Source organism: Bubalus kerabau, chromosome 4 (assembly GCF_029407905.1).
Source record: "Bubalus kerabau isolate K-KA32 ecotype Philippines breed swamp buffalo chromosome 4, PCC_UOA_SB_1v2, whole genome shotgun sequence".
Lineage (NCBI taxonomy): Eukaryota > Metazoa > Chordata > Mammalia > Artiodactyla > Bovidae > Bubalus > Bubalus kerabau.
Window position 1 is genome coordinate 52,219,512 of NC_073627.1, and position 17,148 is coordinate 52,236,659.

A 17,148-nucleotide genomic window follows, 5' to 3' on the forward strand; every position below is an offset into this window, starting at 1 on the left:
TTGCGACCCCATGGACTGTAGCCCGCCAGGCTTTTTTGTCCGTGGGATTCTCCAGGCAAGAATTCTGGAGTGGGGTGCCATTCCCTCCTCCGGGGGATCTTCCCAACCCAGGGATCGAATGCACACCACCTGCGTCTCCTGCACTGGCAGCATCTTCATCGTTGCGCCACCTGGGAAGCCCCTCATTCACCTGTTAGCACTACTAAAAGTGAATTTCCAGATTTTAGACTGGGTGTTGGTAGGATATTGCTGCTATCAACATGCATGTGAAATACAGAAGAAGCTGGTTTGGGAGGAAAATTAATTTTACTTTACACCTTGATTTTTGAGGTGAGCAGAAAGTCCAGGATCCGCCTCTCGTCCTCCCAAGTGCAAACAGTTTTCCAAGGAGGGAGAGTATACTGAGTGTGCTAATAGGTGAGGTTAACAAATAAGATAGACTGTAAAAAAATTTTATTGAAATATAGTTGATTTACAGAGTTGTGTTAATATCTTCTGTATAGCAAAGTGATTGTTATACATATCTATACATTCTTTTTCATCTTCTTCTCCATGATGGTTTATCGCAGGATATCGAATATAGTTCCCTGTGCTATACAGCAGGACCTTGTTGCTTATCCATCCTATATATAATAATTTTATATTATATATAATACTATATATATTTGGCACATCTGCTAGTGCCAAGCTCCCAGTCCTTCTCTCCTCTACCTCCCTTCTCCTTGGCAGCCACAACTGTGTTCTCAGTGAATATGGACATGTTGTTGAAGGATGAGTGAATCAAAGGAAAATGTTGTAGTTATCTAAAACCACAGAGGAAATGCTACATATCTCTATAGGAAAAACTGTAAAGTCCATATTTAGGGGAGAAAAAAGAAACCAGTGAAAAAGGTAAAGAGCAGTTTTAGAATAACCAGTGATGGTATGATAAAAGACATGAAGTCAAAGAATAAGGATTACTTAAAGCTGTAATAGTTCTGAAGAATAACCTAAAGTTTTTACAAAATTAAGAGCTTCACATAAAAGTAATGAAGTCTGCTCTACCACCATCCAGAGAAAGAAAAAGAGCACAAGTGACTAAGCAGAACCTAAAGTAAGATAAAGGAGATTTTTGTATAATGACCTCAGTGTTTTATATGTGGCATTTGAGGCCTTCTAAAAGTGACAACCTGTGATCAAGGTGGTAGCTGTGGTACAAAGATGACTGAATATCAAGAGTTCTGAGATTGCTCTTCAGCTTTGAGTAAATTATACCCACCTTGTTCTTTATTTTTGGGTGGGGGGGCTTCCCTGTTTCAGTTGGTAAAGAATCTGCCTGCAACGCAGGAGGCCCTGGTTCGGTTCCTGGATCAAGAAGATCCTCTGGAGAAGGGATAGGCTACCGCCTGTAGTATTCTTGGGCTTCCCTGGTGGCTCAGCTGGTAAAGAATCTGCCCGCAATGTGGGAGACCTGGGTTTGATCCCTGGGTTGGGAAACTCCCCTGTTCTTTTTAAGTTTTTTTCTTTTAGGCCACACCATATGGCTTGTGGGATGTTTGTTCCCTGACCAGACATTGAACCTGGGCCCTCAGCAGTGAGAGCACAGAGTCCTAGCGGCCGTACAACCAGGGATTCCCCGAACTTGTTCTTGTCAGTGATAAAATGAAATCAGCTCCTGCTCTATGTATAAAACAGGACTTTTGTGCATCAGATTAGATAATGTATATATAAAGCAATGGAATATTATAAAAGAACATTTAAATGTTAGATGTAAAGAGAATTGGGCTTCCCCCGTGGCTAAGTGGTAAAGAGTCTGCCTGTAGTGCAGGAGATGCAGGTATAGTCCCTGGGTTGGGAAGATCCCCTGGAGAAGGAAATGGTAGCCCACTCTAGTATTCTTGTCTAGGAAATTCCCTGGACAGAGGAAGCTGGCAGGCTACAGACCATGGGGTCACAAAGAGTCGGACACGACTGAGTGACTGTTGATGTTCAGTCACTCAGTCATGTCTGACTCTTTGCAATCCCATGGACTGCAGCACACCAGGCTTCCCTGACCTTCACTATCTCCTGGAGTTTGCTCAAACTCATGCCCATTGAGTTGGTGATGCCATCCAACCATCTCATGCTCTGTCACCCTCTTCTCTTGCCCTCATTCTTTCCCAGCATCAGGGTCTTTTCCAGTGAGTTGGCTTTTTGCATCTGATGGCCAGAGTATTGGAGCTTCAGCTTCAACAACAGTCCTTCTAATGAATATTCAGGGTTGATTTCCTTTAGGATTGACTAGTTTGATCTCCTTACTGTCCAGGAGACTCTCAGAAGTCTTCGCCAACACCACAGTTCTTTGGTGCTCAGCCTTCTTTATGGTCCAACTCTCACATCTCTACATGACTACTGAAAAAACCATAGCTTTGACTAGATGGACCTTTGTTGGCAAAGTAATTTCTCTGCTTTTTAATACACTAAGTTTGTCATAGCTTTCCTTCCAGGGAACAAGCGTCTTTTAATTTCATGCTGCAGTCACTGTTCACATCGATTTGAAGCCCAAGAAAATAGTCTGTCACTGTTTCCATTGTTTCCCCATCTATTTGCCATGAAGTGATGGAACCGGATGCTATGATCATCTTTTGAATGTTGAGTTTTAAGCCCGTATTTTCTCTCTACTCTTTCACGTTCTTCAAGAGGCTCTTTAGTTCCTCTTTGCTTTCTGCCATTAGGGTGGTGTCATCTGCGTATCTGAGGTTACTGATATTTCTCCCGGCTCTCTTGATTTCAGCTTGAGTTTTATCCAGCTCTGCATTTCCCATGATGTACTCTGCGTATAAGTTAAATAAGCAGGGTGACAATATACAGCCTTGTTGTACTCCTTTTCCAAGGTTGAACCAGTCCATTATTGCATGTCCAATTCTAACTGTTGCTTCTTGACCTGCATACAAGCTTCTCAGGAGGCAGGTCAGGTGGTCTGGTATTCCCGTCTCTTGAAGAATTTTCCAGTTTGTTGTGACCCACACAGTAAGAGGCTTTAGTGTAGTCAGTGAAGGAGAAGTAGATGTTTTTCCTGGAATTCCATTTCTTTCTCTATGGTCCTGTGGATATTGACAATTTGATCTCTGGTTCCTCTGCCTATTCTAAATCCAGCTTGTACATCTGGAAGTTCTCGATTCATGTAGTGTTGAAGCCTAGTTTGAAGGATTTTCAGCATTACCTTGCTAGCATGTGAAATGAGTAAAATTGTAGGGTAGCTTGAACATTCTTTGGCATTGCCCTTCTTTGGGATTGGAAAGAAACCGACCTTTTCCAGTCCTGTGGCCCCTACTGAGTTTTCCAAATTTGCTGGCATATTGAGTGCAACACTTTAAGAGCATCGTCTTTTAGGATTTGAAATAACTCAACTGGAATTCCATCACCTCCACTAGCTTTGTTTGTAGTAATGCTTCCTAAAGCCCAGTGATTTCACGCTCTAGGACGTCTGGCTCTAGGTGAGTGACCACACCATCGTGGTTATCCTGGTCATTAAGACCTTTTTTTAAAGTTCTTCTGTGTATTCTTACCACTTCTTAATCTCTTCTGCTTCTGTTAGGTCCATACTGTTTCAGTCCTTTACTTTGCCCATCTTTGCAAGAAATGTTCTCTTGGTATCTCTAATTTTCTTGAGATCGCTAGTCTTTCCCATTGCATTTTTTTCCTTTATTTCTTTGCATTGCTTGCTTAAGACTGAGGGACTACACAATAACAAAAGAGAATTAATTATGCCCTTAGGTTAAATAAGTTATGATTCTGAATTTTGCTGGATATAGAATCACGTGCTATTAATTTTATGCTAGTGAATTCCTGTCAAAGGAAAATCAGCATAAAAAATAACTGGGACTTCCCTGATGGTCCAGAGCTTAAGACATTGTGCTTCCACTGCAGGGGGCACAGATTTGCTATCTGGTTGAGGAACTAAGATCCCCCATGCTATGCCTTGTAGCCAAAAAATAGGAAGAAAAAATTACTGATTTTGAGCTGTGTTCAAGATTTTGATCTTTATATTTGAGCGATGGGAAGTCACTAATGTAGAGGACAGAAGTGAGTAGGTATGCCATTTTTTGGTTGTTTTTTTTTTTTTCAGCTGTGCCTCTTAGCTTATGGGATTTTAGTTCCCCAGCCAGGGATCGAACTGTGGGCCGATGGCAGTGAGTACAGAATCCTAAATACTGGACTGCCAGGGGATTCCCTAATATGTATATTTTGAAAAGATCGCTCTGACTCTAATACAGAGTTTGGTGGATAGTGGTGGAGGCAGAAAGTCACTCAGGCTTTTGCAATAGATGTTGTAGACAGAGGTGGTGGTGGTGTAAGCAGAGAGCTATTTAGGAAGCTTGCTCATAGATTTATTGCTGGAGGGAAGGAAGAAGGCGGTTCCTGATTTTGCTATCTGGATAGATAATCATGCTGTTCCCCAAAATAGGAAACCCTGGAAGATCATGTTTGGGGAGGAAATCCTGATCTTTAAGTGGAATTTGATCTTCTGTTGAGACATCCAAAACCCATACTGAGGAAGTCACTAGCAGAAAGTAACTGAAGGATTGGTTGGAATGCGGTCACTTAGGGAGGGTTAGTGTAAGAAGAAAAGGGAGTTTAGGAATTTGCTTTGAGTAACTCTAATATTTCAAGAGAAGTTAGAAAAGGATGAGCCAGTGGAGAATATGGTTAGCATTGGTTATAGCTGCTGAATAATCTTAACAGGATGTTCTTAAAAACATATATTGGATTCAACAACTTGGAGGTTACTGATGACCGTAGTAAAAGTCACCTGGGAGGAGTGTTGGGGCAGAAACATGTTCTGAAATAGGTAGGGGTGAATGAGAGATGAAAAACATGGCAGTTATAAACAAAGAATTCAGCTCCTAGAAAGAGAGGAAATAGTGAAGGCAAATAAAGGGAGAGGGATATTACTGGTTTATGATTTAAAAAAAACCCTTATTTAGGGATTTGCCTGGTGGTCCCTGGTGGGTTAAGATTCCAGGGTTCCTTTGCAGGGGTTGTAGGTTTGATCCCTATTCAGGAAACTAGGATTTTCACATGCTGCCTGGAGCAGCCAAAAATACAAAAACAAACCACCTTATTTACTGTGCAAATATATCATGATAAGTAGCACAAAAGTATGGATCACTGAATTTTTACACATTGTAAATCTGTGGAGCCATAACTAAGGTAGAAAATAGAATGTTGCTACCTAATTGCCTAGTGATTCTGAATTTCATATAAAGAGAATCATTCAGTGTGTAGGCTTTTGTGTCTGGCTTCTTTTGCTTATTATGTCTGTGACGTCCATCCATATTATGGTATATGGTAGTAGGTCATTTTTTTCCTGTTGCTGAGTAGTGTTGTATTGTACATTGTATCCGTGTACCACTGTGCTTGTCCATTCTCCTCTTGATGGACTTTGGGTTGATTCCAGCTGTAATTACTTGAATGCAGTAATATTGTGGTAAGCATTCTTGTCTCTTGGTGTATCTGTGCTGAGGCTTCTAATGAGTTTATACCTAGAGTGGAACTACTTGGTCAAAGGGCATGGGATCTTCAACCTGAGTATATATAGTCTGTTTTCTCAAGTGGTTATACTGATTTACATTTACTAGCACTAAATAAGCAGCCTCTTCACTCCATACCCTGCCAACTCTTGGTTTTGTCATTGTGGTTTTAATTAACACTTCCTTGATTACAAATGAGGTTGAGCCACTTTTCATGTTCACTGATGATTGATTTGAATATCCTATTTTTGAAGTGTTTTTCATGTCTCCTGCCTATTTTTCTAATGACCTACCTTTTTCATATTGATTTTTAATTTGTATATGACTTAGCAACTATATGTATGTATATATGTATGTGAATTAGACAAATCCTTGTGGGGTTATAATTGTCTCTTCTCCCAGGCTCTGGCTTGGCTTTTCACTCTCCCGGTCAGGGTGGCTCATGAGAAACAGAAATTCTCCATTTTAATGTAATAAATTTAATGTAGTAGAATTTGCCAGTTTTTTATACTAGGAATTTTTTTGTGTCCTGTTGTGAAGTTTTTTCCCTGTACCATAATCATGAAAATACATTTCTACAGTGTTCCTCTAGTGTTTTGTTAATTTTAGCTTTGTCATTTATATCTAAAATTCACAGGTATTGATTTATTTGAAAAATTTTAAAAGATAGACACTTTAGCATGTTTAAATACTTATTGGGAGTATACATTACGTGGAAGGAATGGGAGATACAGGAAAGGAAGGGTTAGAAAAAGAGCCCTGAGAAGGTGAGAGAGAATAGGATCCAAAGCAGAGTGATTTACTTTATTTTTGTTTGTTTGGAAAAGTTCTATTCATCCTTCAAACCCTATGTCATTGAGGCTCTATGGAGTCTCTCTGGGTACTCCAACTTTATCATCTCTCCATGATGTTAGTCATCTCTGCCCTAGCACCTCCATTTATTGTTGCCTTTTTCATGCTGTTTCAGAATCATCAGCTTACACATCTGTCTCCCTCGTCAGACTGGAGGTTTCTCACTTTAAAAATTATTGGAGTATAATTGCTTTGCAGTGTTGTGTTAGTTTCTGCTGTATAACACAGTGAATTAGCTGTATGTCTACATGTATCCCCTCTCTCTTGGACCTCCCGCCCACATCTCCCCCCTCTCCACCAACCCTCCCATCCAGGTCATCACGGAGCACCCAGCCGAGCTCCCTGTGGTACACGCAGGTTTCCACTAGCTATTTTACACATGGTAATGTATTTATGGGCTTCACTTGTGGCTCAGCTGGTAAAGGATCCGTTTGCAATACAGGAGACCTGGGTTCCATCCCGGGGTTGGGACGATCCCCTGGAGAAGGGCAAGGCTACCCACTCCAGGATTCTGGCCTGGAGAATCCCATGGACTGTATATGTATAGTCTGTGGGGTCGCAAAGAGTCCTAATCTCCTAAATCATCCCACCCTCCCATTCCCCCTCGCAGAGTGATTTACTTTAGACAAAAGGAAATAGAATTGTGTGTCATTGAGTGGAATGAGAAGAGAGTGAGTGGTACAGATGCATGTAGGTTTTTGGCAACAAAGTTTCTAGATTCCTTGTGCAGTATATGAGACACATTATCTGCTGAGTAAGGAGAGATTGGGTGGAGTCAGGGCTTGGAGAACAGTTTAAGAAAGTCATTGAAATTGTAGAAGAAGTTTCAGAAAATTGAGTACATTTGTTGTGCAGTTTTGAAGGCTCAGTTGAGGTTTGTGGAGATAATTTATAGTGGTGACGATTGTGTCTCTTGTGATTTTCTCTGGGGCTACTTGGTTGCCATGGAATATACTAGGATAGTGGACTGGTTGGGTTCATCTAGGATTGAGGTTTTGCTGGTTGGGTGCCATGCAAAGATCCCACACAAACGGATAAGAGAATGTAGATGACTGGCAGAAGTTACTGAGATGCCTGATCAAAGACTGTTAAGGCAGGAGGAGAGTAAATATATGTGAGAGGCCTAAAGAGTAGGGAGAAGGCAGGGTTTCAGTGGATTGGAGGTCTTAATGAAGTCAGAGAGCGAATCACAAAGCAAATAGTTAAGCAAACTTGCTGGAAGATAAGGTTGTGATCTGAGAAGAAAAGTCTTGATTAGTGATTTTTGAGGTGTAATAGTTCTGTTTAGTAAGGATGATAAATGCTTAATATTCACTGATGTGAACTGGAAAAGTTGATTAGAAAAGTACACATAATTCTTTTATTGTGAACTGTATGTCCAGTGTGTTCAGATGTGTCAGGATTTACTATCCCCTGTAAGTAAAGGAACATATTTTTCTTCCATTGCTAAATTTATACATATTAGAATTCTAGATGGTTACACATCATATTTGTATTTAGTTAATTTTGCTAAATATTTTACTTTGATTTGCCTTTATAGGTGGTTGTATTCTTGGTATTAGTATTTCCTGGGTATCTAGTGAGAGTTTGATTTTTATTTTAAAAAATTTCTTAATTAGAAAAATATTTTTTTAATGTAGCATGATTTTATGACAAGAGTAATCATATTGGCATAGTGCTTTTTGTGCCACCTTAACACAAGCCCTCTAGCTCTTTGCAGAGACCTTTACTCCATCTTTTTTTGGCCCTACCATGTGGCAGGTGGGATCTTAGTTCCCTGACTGGAGATCCAACCCTCGCCCCTTGCATGAGAGCACAGAATCTTAACAACTGGACCTCCAGGGAAGTTCCCCCACTCCTCCCCATCTTGCATCTTACTCTTCCTTATCCTCTCCCCGTTGTTTCTCACAGTGTCCAGTTACAACGTGTGAACCCACACAGCTTACACTGTCTGCCTCTGCGGGCACTGCTCTGCTGTCCTTCACCCGGTGCTAGCGTCTCCCCTGGGTACTGCTGTCAGTCTGTCAGGTTCTGTAGTCTGCTCTTCATGTGTGATGGAGTGATACTTGGTACTGGTACCCTCCTGAGAGAGTTTGATTTTTAAAACCTACTTGTGCTAATTATATGTACTGTTCCCTGGTGGCTGAGTGGTAAAGAATCCTCCTGCCGATACTGGAGACACTGGTTCTGTCTCTGATCCAGGAAGATCCCCTGGAGAAGGAAATGGCAGCCCACTCCAGTATTCCTGCCTGGAAAATCCTGTAGACAGAGGATCCTGGCTGGCTACACAGTAGTCCATGGGGTCACAAAAGAGTCAGAAACGACTTAGCAACGAAACGACCAAAAAAACTACTAGTTTTGTGATTTCAGCTTTCTGTTCACTTTCATTTAAATGTTTTCCAAAACTTCTGAATTTTTAAAGAAAATATTTATTTGGTTGGGTCAGATCATAGCTGTGGCACCCGGGATCTTCATTGCGCCCCGTGGGGCCTTTCATTGCGTTGGACTCTCTACTTGCGGTACTTGGGCTCAGTGGTGGTTGTGCTCAGGCTTGGTTGCCCCTGCAGCATGTGGGATCTTAGGTCCCTGACCAAGGATTGAACCCGAGTCTCCTGCATTGCAGGGCAGATTGTTAACCACTGGACCACCAGGGAAGTCCCGAAACTTCTGAACTTTTTATTGAAAAATAATTGAAGCAATTGTTATGCCAATAGCATTAAAGGAGTGTTGTTATTTTTGTTGATTGACATTGTGTCTTAAATTTCCTCTTCTGTTATTTAATTCTAATGCAGATACATCAAGGAATCTGGAATTTCATGAAATTCATAGCACAGGGAATGAGCCGCCTTTGCTGATTATGATTGGCTACAGTGATGGAATGCAGGTCTGGAGCATCCCTGTAAGTATGAAGATGCTGACTCCCTGAAATAGAAAACTTTGCAGCGTGCTAGCTGGTGGCCATATTTTCTCTAGGGACTCCTCCATTTATTTTGCAAGCAGTTGCTCAGAGACTGCTTTGTGTGGAACCCCATAGGAGGCCCAAGGAGTAAAGGGCACATGGGAACTGAACCATGCGGTAAACGGTTTGTAAAGTAGGCCAGCGATTGTGGGGATCACTTTACATGGAAGATCTCACGTCTCATCATGGTAACCCTACGAAGTAGGTATTATTATTCTCTTTTCCTGCAATTTTTACAAAAGAGTAAAGAGGCTAACCCCTGGAGAAGGAAATGGCAGCCCCCTCCAGGGGTTCTTGCCTGGAAAATCCCTTGGACAGAGGAGCGTGGGACACTACAGTCCGTGGAGTTGCAGAGTTAGCCACAACTTAATGATTAAACAACAACAAATATGCTTATAGAAGGCTTAAAAAAATTAGCGATTATTAAAAGAAAATGTTTTGAGTCAGTTAAAACATCCACGTGGTACAAAATTCAAGAGGTGTGAGTGGATACAAAACTCCCTACTGCTTTGTCCTCAGTTCCCTTATCTTGAGTAGTTTCTAGTTCCCTAGGGTTTCTAGTTTCTTATGTATCCTGATTTTTTAGCAAATAAGAACATATATATTTCTCCCTCCCTGCCCTTCCTTAACAGAAGGGAACATACTATACAACTGTCTGTACTTTGCTGTTTTTTACTTATGAATTAGTATTCCAAGAGCTTCTCTATGGGATATATATATATATAGCCACATATAATTCTCTTATTTGGACTTTCCTTAATTTACATGACTTGTTTCCAATTATTGGAAACACTTGAGTGCACCCTCCCCTCGCCTTTTCTGATATTAGAAACAATGATGTAATACATGAGCTTGAACTAAGGTCATTTTGTGTCTGTGTATCTGTTTAGGATAAATCACAGTTTTGATAAATGTTTTAAATTGCCTAACACTGGTCCCAGTTTCCATCTTCAGTCCTCCATGTGCTTCTCTGGGATGACCAAAAGTAAATGTACTAGAAGAGGAAGAGGCTTGGTGGGGTCACAGCTCAGTGAAGTGTAGTTGGGACTACATACTTTGGCTTATACTTAGTTATATTCTGGTGTTTGGCATGGCCTAAATATCATGTCTCTCCTGTAGATTGGGGTTGAAGGCCTAGTTGGCAGGTGGAACATCTATTGTGTAGTTTTTTGTTTTTTTTTGCAGTTGGAGACCCGGGGCCAGTATTTGTGCCTTTAATAAATGCATTTACTACATTGTTTGAAGGCTGTTTTGCATGGGTGGTTCAACTAGAATTTTTTTTCTCCCTTTTTGGTTCTTTTGAGTTTTATGGTTACTTTCTGAAAGATTTATAAGCAAATATATATTGCCTCAAATTTAATGAAATGCTAGATGTTCTTGAGTACAGAATTTGGCTTAAGGATTATTGCGTAATGAGTACATTGATCTTCATAATTCTTAAACATTTTAAGTAAAAATATTGTTTATTCTTATAGTATGTAAATCACTGATAATGAACTATAGTTCTTATAGTTCCTCTAATCCTATGGGGGCTTCCCTGGTGACTCAGTTGGTAAAGAATCTGCTTGTAATGCAGGAGACCCAGGTTTGATCCCTGAGATGGGAAGATCCCCTGGAGAAGGGAATGGCAACCCATTCCTGTATTCTTGCTTGGAGAATTCCATGGACAGAGGAGCCTGGCAGGCTGTTTAGTCCATGGGGTTGCAAAGAGTTGGGTACGACTGAGCTACTAACACACACACACATACATGCACTAATCTTATAATAATTATCTATCATATTATTAAATATTTAGGATTTTAGGCTTTATACTTCTTAAAGATTGGCTTTATTTTGCAGAGATAGAAGAATCCTGTTGGTATGTCATGGATCGAGTGAACTTGTATTTTGCCTTTGGGGATGTGTAGTTGACATTTTTTCAAGACCTTGCAATGTTGTTTGTAATTGAGGTATCATGCCAAAGGCATAGACAAAGGACCTAAAATGTAGCAGTGTTTTGTTTGTTTGCTTTTTCCTAACAAGAGAAATAATTCTAGGTTGTGTTCAGAGGAGAGGATTTTGTAAATGTAACCTTTTCTTATTAATAGAGACTATATTTTGATTCTTAAAAAAATTTATTTTTTAATGATTGAGTAATTGGAGTATAGTTGCTTTATAATGCTGTGTTAGTTTCTACTGTAGAGCTGAGTGAATCAGCTATATATATATAAATGTATATGTATCTTCTTTCTTGGATTCCCTTCCCATTTAGGTCACCACCATTTTGATGCTTTACTCTGTTTGTTGACAGACTTGAAGGCAGAGAGGAAGCTAGAGCTTTAACAGGGTTGGGCCTTGTGGATTAGGGGTGTTGACCAGATTGAGCACATTCCTTTGGTGGTGCTCAGGCTGCCCACTTGCATTGGTTATAATTAGAGGTATCGTTTTTAATAGTTGACTTATGTCTAGCTCTGAGTAACTTAAAGGTCTTCTGAGTAATTTTAATTACGTCTTTGAAGTAATTCTTATGCACAGATTGTATTTTGAGAGAACTAAATAATCTTTTCTTCGTGGAATTTTCATTAGTTGTCAGTTGTTACTATTGTAGTCGTATAGCCCAATAGTATAGCTCCCCTGAGGACTGGTTCAAGAATTAGGACGCAGTTTGGAAAAATAAGCTCCTTCTGTTGCACTGATGGGGCTCTTACTGTGTTCAGAGCTTTATATACACATTGTCTCATGTGTTGTATACTGTGAGGGAGAAGTTATCCTATTTTATAGGTGGTAAGGTCACACTACTTAAAGAGGAGGAATTGGAATGCAAACCCAGTTCTGTCTGACTTCACATTCAAAGCCCACTGTCTAAGGGCTCTATTTCCTCTCTGCAGTAGCAGAAGATATGCCATGCAAGTGGTATGGCAGCTTAGTGTTAGTTTTCAGGGTAAAGGTTATGGTGTACCTTCATATGTTCATCCTTTATAGACCAGTGTGAGTTACCCATTGCTCTAACTAAACCCTTCTGAAACTTATCACTAGTTAGCCATTCAGTAATCATTTAAGTGTTACCATGTGTAGATGAGGAGCTTATGTTGCTCAGTCTAGAAATAAACCTGGTTCTAAGGGACCTTTGAGACCGTAAAGCATATTTGCTTTTGAGTTAAGTGAGGGTGGGCAGAAAGTCAATCTTTGTCTGAATTTCAGCTCAGTTTTTGCTTCAAGTTTGTGCCCAAGGTTGACTTTATATAATTGTCCCACCTCTGAGTCTTAGATTAAGAAAATAAACATCCTGGCTAAACATTAAAAAAAATTGTTTATGAAGTTCATTGTTGTTGTTCATTCACTAAGTCATGTGTGACTCTTTGTGATCACGTGGGCTGTAGCAAGCCATGCTCCTCTGTCCAATGCTGTCTCCTAGAGTTTGCTCAAATTCTTGTCCATTGAGTTAGTGATGCTTTCTAACCTTCTCTTCCTCTGACACTCTCTTCTCCTTTTGCATTCAGTCTTTCCCAGCATTAGGATCTTTTCCAGTGAGTCAGATCTTTTCCAGTGAATCGGCATCAGGTGGCCAAAGTATTGGAGATTCATCTTCAGTGACAGTCCTACCAATAAATATTCAGGGTTGATTTCCTTTAGAATTGACTGGTTTGATCTTTCAGTCCAAGGGACTCTCAAAAGTCTTTTCTCCAGCACCACAATTCAAAAGCATCAATTCTTTGGTGCTCAGCCTTTTTAATGAAATGCATAAATGCAGTTGAGGCTTAGATGATATCTCAGAATCTAGCTAAGTTGAGTTAGCTCAAAACTGTGCAGAAGTGGTATCTCTATTGCCCAGTTCCTACGACTTTGTGTATGAGATGCCTGCAGGAAGACACTAGTATTCATAGCTTTCCCAAGCTGTCAGGCGCCTTCTGTCAACACATCTGATGTAACATGAGAAAGAATGATTATTTATGTTGTTGTTCTGGATAAATAGGTCCCTTTCCTACTCATGCCTAGCAGTGTCATTACCTCTTTTTGGTAATGTAAATATCAGTGCTCTTGCTTAAAATTCTTTTTTAAAAAATTTATTTTATTTTCTTTTGGCCATGGTGCGTGGCTTGTGGGATCTTAGTTCCCTAGTCAAGGTTTGAATGTGGCCCTTGGCAGTGAGAGCACAGAGTTCTAACCACTGGACTGCCAGGGAATTCCTTTAAAATTCTTAAAAACTTAAAAAAAAAATTATATTTTTTATTTGAAGGATAATTGCTTTATAGAATTGTTATTTTCTGTCAAACATTAACATGAATCAGTCATAGGTATACATATGTTCCTCCCTCTTGAACCTCTCTCCCATCTTACCTCTCTAGGTTGTTACAGAGCCCTGTTTGAGTTCCCTCAGTCATACAGCAAATTCCCATTAGCTGTCTATTTTACATATGGTAATGTAAGTTAATTAAAAAAATCAGCAGTACATGGACTAAAGACCAAATAGGTTTATGGGATTTATATGAAAAAAAAAAAAAAAAAAAAAAAAAAAACCACAGTAATTCTATACTTTTCCTTTAACTCCCATAATTCTTTTAGCTCTTATTATCTTAGTTATTTATTTTATTTATTTCAGTTATTTTAAAATATCTTGTATTCTTGATATATATATATATATATATATATTTTTTTTTTTTTTTTCAGCCAGTCTTACACATAGATTGACTGGGTACCCTGAGGAATGAGAACTTAAAAAGTGTTCATTTATTCAACACAAGTCTGTAATAAAGTATGTATTTTGAGCAAAATAGAGTCTTTTCTCTAATGGACCTAGTAGAAGAACTGGATTTAAATAAAAATAAATAAAGACAAATTGTAATATGAAGAAAAAAGAGATTATAATAAGGAAGTGGCATGGAAGTAATTAAATTTAGCCACAGTATGATTGGAACAGCAAATAGTAAAGTCAGAGGTTCTGAGGTGGAAATGTTCTTTACTCTATAGTTGGACATTGATTGAGATTTCTTAAGTTTTTTTCTTCTTAAGAATATTGAGATAAATATCTTTATGATTATGTAATTTAGAGAGATCAATAAAAGGTATACTAAGGCTCTTGGTAGATTTGCCAAATTGCATTCTTATAAAGCCATGCTATTTATACTTGCCTCGTTCATTCATTAATTCATTCACTCAGCAAAGATTTATTGATTGTCTTTTATATGCCAGACCTTGTTCAAGTTGCTGGGAAAACAACAATGAGCTAAACAAAACCATTATTCTTTTGGAATTTCTATTCTAGGTGGGTGGGTTGAAGAGTGGGGAAGATGATATTAAAACATGTACAATGCTTTGATAATAAATAAACACATACCAAGTGTTATAGTGGGGTGGTTGGTGTTGTTGTGGGTTGCTGTATTATGTAAGGTAGTCTTGGAAAGCCTCTCTCAGTGACTTGCAGAGCAGAAGTGTGGAGGAGTAAGTCTTGTGGGCATTTGAGGAAGGGGTGTTTAAAGGCAGTACTCTCTCATATAGGATTCTGTTTCCTATATTTAAAAATAGCAGGGAGACACTTTGGTGGAGCTTGGTGAGCAGGTGAAAAATGCTGGGTGTCTCAGAAGTGGTGCTGGGCTACAGTTTTGCAAGGTAAAACTTACAAAATGAGCTTTGTACCATTGTAAGAACTTCAAAAAGTCTGAATATAGAGCTAAGTTGTACCAATTTTACGGAAAATATATATACTCACCACCTTGATTATACCATGAAAATTTTTACTGTATTTGCTTAATTTTCTCTCTACCTATAGATCTTATTGGGTGCATTTCAAAGTAAATTGCAAAATCAGCATGGTTTCCCCTAAATACTTTTGCATGGCTTATCATTAAAGTTGAATATTTGATTAGTTTTTAATGTAAAATTTACCCACAGTTAAATACACAAATCTTAATATGTAAACTTCCTGAGCTTTGATAAATACATGGCAGCCCACATCTCTGTCAAGATATAGACCATGATTATCATTCAAGAAATTTCCCTCATGGCTGTTCTCAATTTTCCCTCCATCCCATCTGTGAAACAGCCACTATTGTTATCTTATTTTCCACTGTAGATTAGTTTGCCTGTAGATTAGTTTTGCCTGTTTTAGTTATGGCACTCAGGCTTAGTTGCTCTGCAGCATGTGGAATCTTCCCAGACCAGGAATTAAACCCATGTCCCTTGTATTCGCAAATGGATTCCTATGCACTGCACCACCATGGAAGTCCTCTCATCCTCTTTTGAAGTGCTTAATATCTTAAACAGGTATTGAAAACTTATTCATTACAGTACCTAAAAGATGAGAGTTATATGAAACAGTGTATTTGAGGTTCAATAAGTTAAAGATTTATTAGGGAAAATCACTAGACCATTCAGGTATGAGCCCTTATGATTATACAGTGGAAGTGACAAATAGACTCAAGGGATTAGATCTGATAGAGTGCCTAAAGAACTATGGACGAAGGTTCGTAACATTGTAGAAGGCAGTGATCAAAACCATCCCCAAGAAGAAGAAATGCAGAAAGGCAAATGGTTGTCTGAGGAGTCCTTAAAAGTAGCTGAGAAAAGAAGAGAAGTGAAAGGCAAAGGAGAAAAGGAAAGATATCTCCACCTGAATTCCAAAGAATAGCAAGGAGAGAGAAGAAAACCTTCCTAAGTGATCAGTGCAAACAAATAGAGGAAAACAATAGAATGGGAAAGACTAGAGATCTCTTCAAGAAAATTAGAGATACCAAGGGATCATTTCATGCAAAGATGGGCACAGTAAAAGACAGAAACAGTATGAACCTAACAGAAGCAGAAGATATTAAGAAAAGGTGGCAAGAATACACAGAAGAACTGTACAAAAAAGATCTTCATAACCACAGTGGTGTGATCACTCACCTAGAGCTAGCCATCCTGGAATGCGAAGTGAAGTGGGCCTTAGGAAGGATCACTATGAACAAAACTAGTGGAGGTGATGGAATTCCAGTTGAGCTATTTCAAATCCTAAAAGATGATGCTGTGAAAGTGCTGCGCTCAATATGCCAGCAAATTTGGAAAACTCAGCAGTGGCCACAGGGCTGGAAAAGGTCAGTTTTCATTCCAGTCCTAAAGACAATGCCAAAGAATACTCAAAGTACCGCACAGTTGCACTCATCTCACATGCTAGTAAAGTAATGCTCAAAATTCTCCAAGCCAGGCTTCAACAGTGTGTGAACCGAGAACTTCAAGATGTTCAAGCTGGATTTAGAAAAAGCAGAACCAGAGATCAAATTACCAACATCCGCTGGATCATCAAAAAAGCAAGAGAATTCCAGAAAAGCATCTATTTCTGCTTTATAGACTATGCCAAAGCCTTTGACTGTGTGGATCACAACACAACAAACTGCAAAATTCTTTAAGAGATGGGAATACCAGATGACCTTACCTGCCTCCTGAGAAATCTGTATGCACATGAAGAAGCAACAGTTAGGACTGGACGTGGAACAATGGACTGGTTCAAAATTGGGAAAGGAGTACATCAAGGCTATATATTGTCACCCTGCTTATTTAACTCATGTGCAGAGTATATAATGGGAAATGCTGGACTGAGTGAAGCACAAGCTGGAATCAAGATTGTGGGGAGGAATATCAATAACTTCAGATATGCAGGTGACACCACCCTTACGGCCAAAAGTGAAGAGGAACTAAAGTGCCTTTTGATGAAAGTGAAAGAGGAGACTGAAAAAGCTGGCTTAAAACTCAACATTCAGAAAACTAAGATCATGGCACCTGGTCCTAACACTTCATGGCAAATAGATGGGGAACAGTGACAGACTTTATTTTCTTGGGCTCCAAAATCACTGCAGATGGTGATTGCAGCCATGAAATTAAAAGAGGCTTATTCTT

At 39.3% G+C, this 17,148-nt stretch overlaps 1 protein-coding gene across 1 annotated transcript in view; it reads left to right on the forward strand.

Moving 5' to 3' along the window:
- BCAS3 (BCAS3 microtubule associated cell migration factor) overlaps positions 1–17,148 on the forward strand; it is a 589,753-nt gene that overhangs the window by 20,460 nt on the left and 552,145 nt on the right. Inside the window, exon 6 of the mRNA XM_055579668.1 lies at positions 9,137–9,243. Coding sequence (XP_055435643.1) covers positions 9,137–9,243 — 107 coding nt within the window. The remainder of the gene's footprint in view (positions 1–9,136; positions 9,244–17,148) is intronic.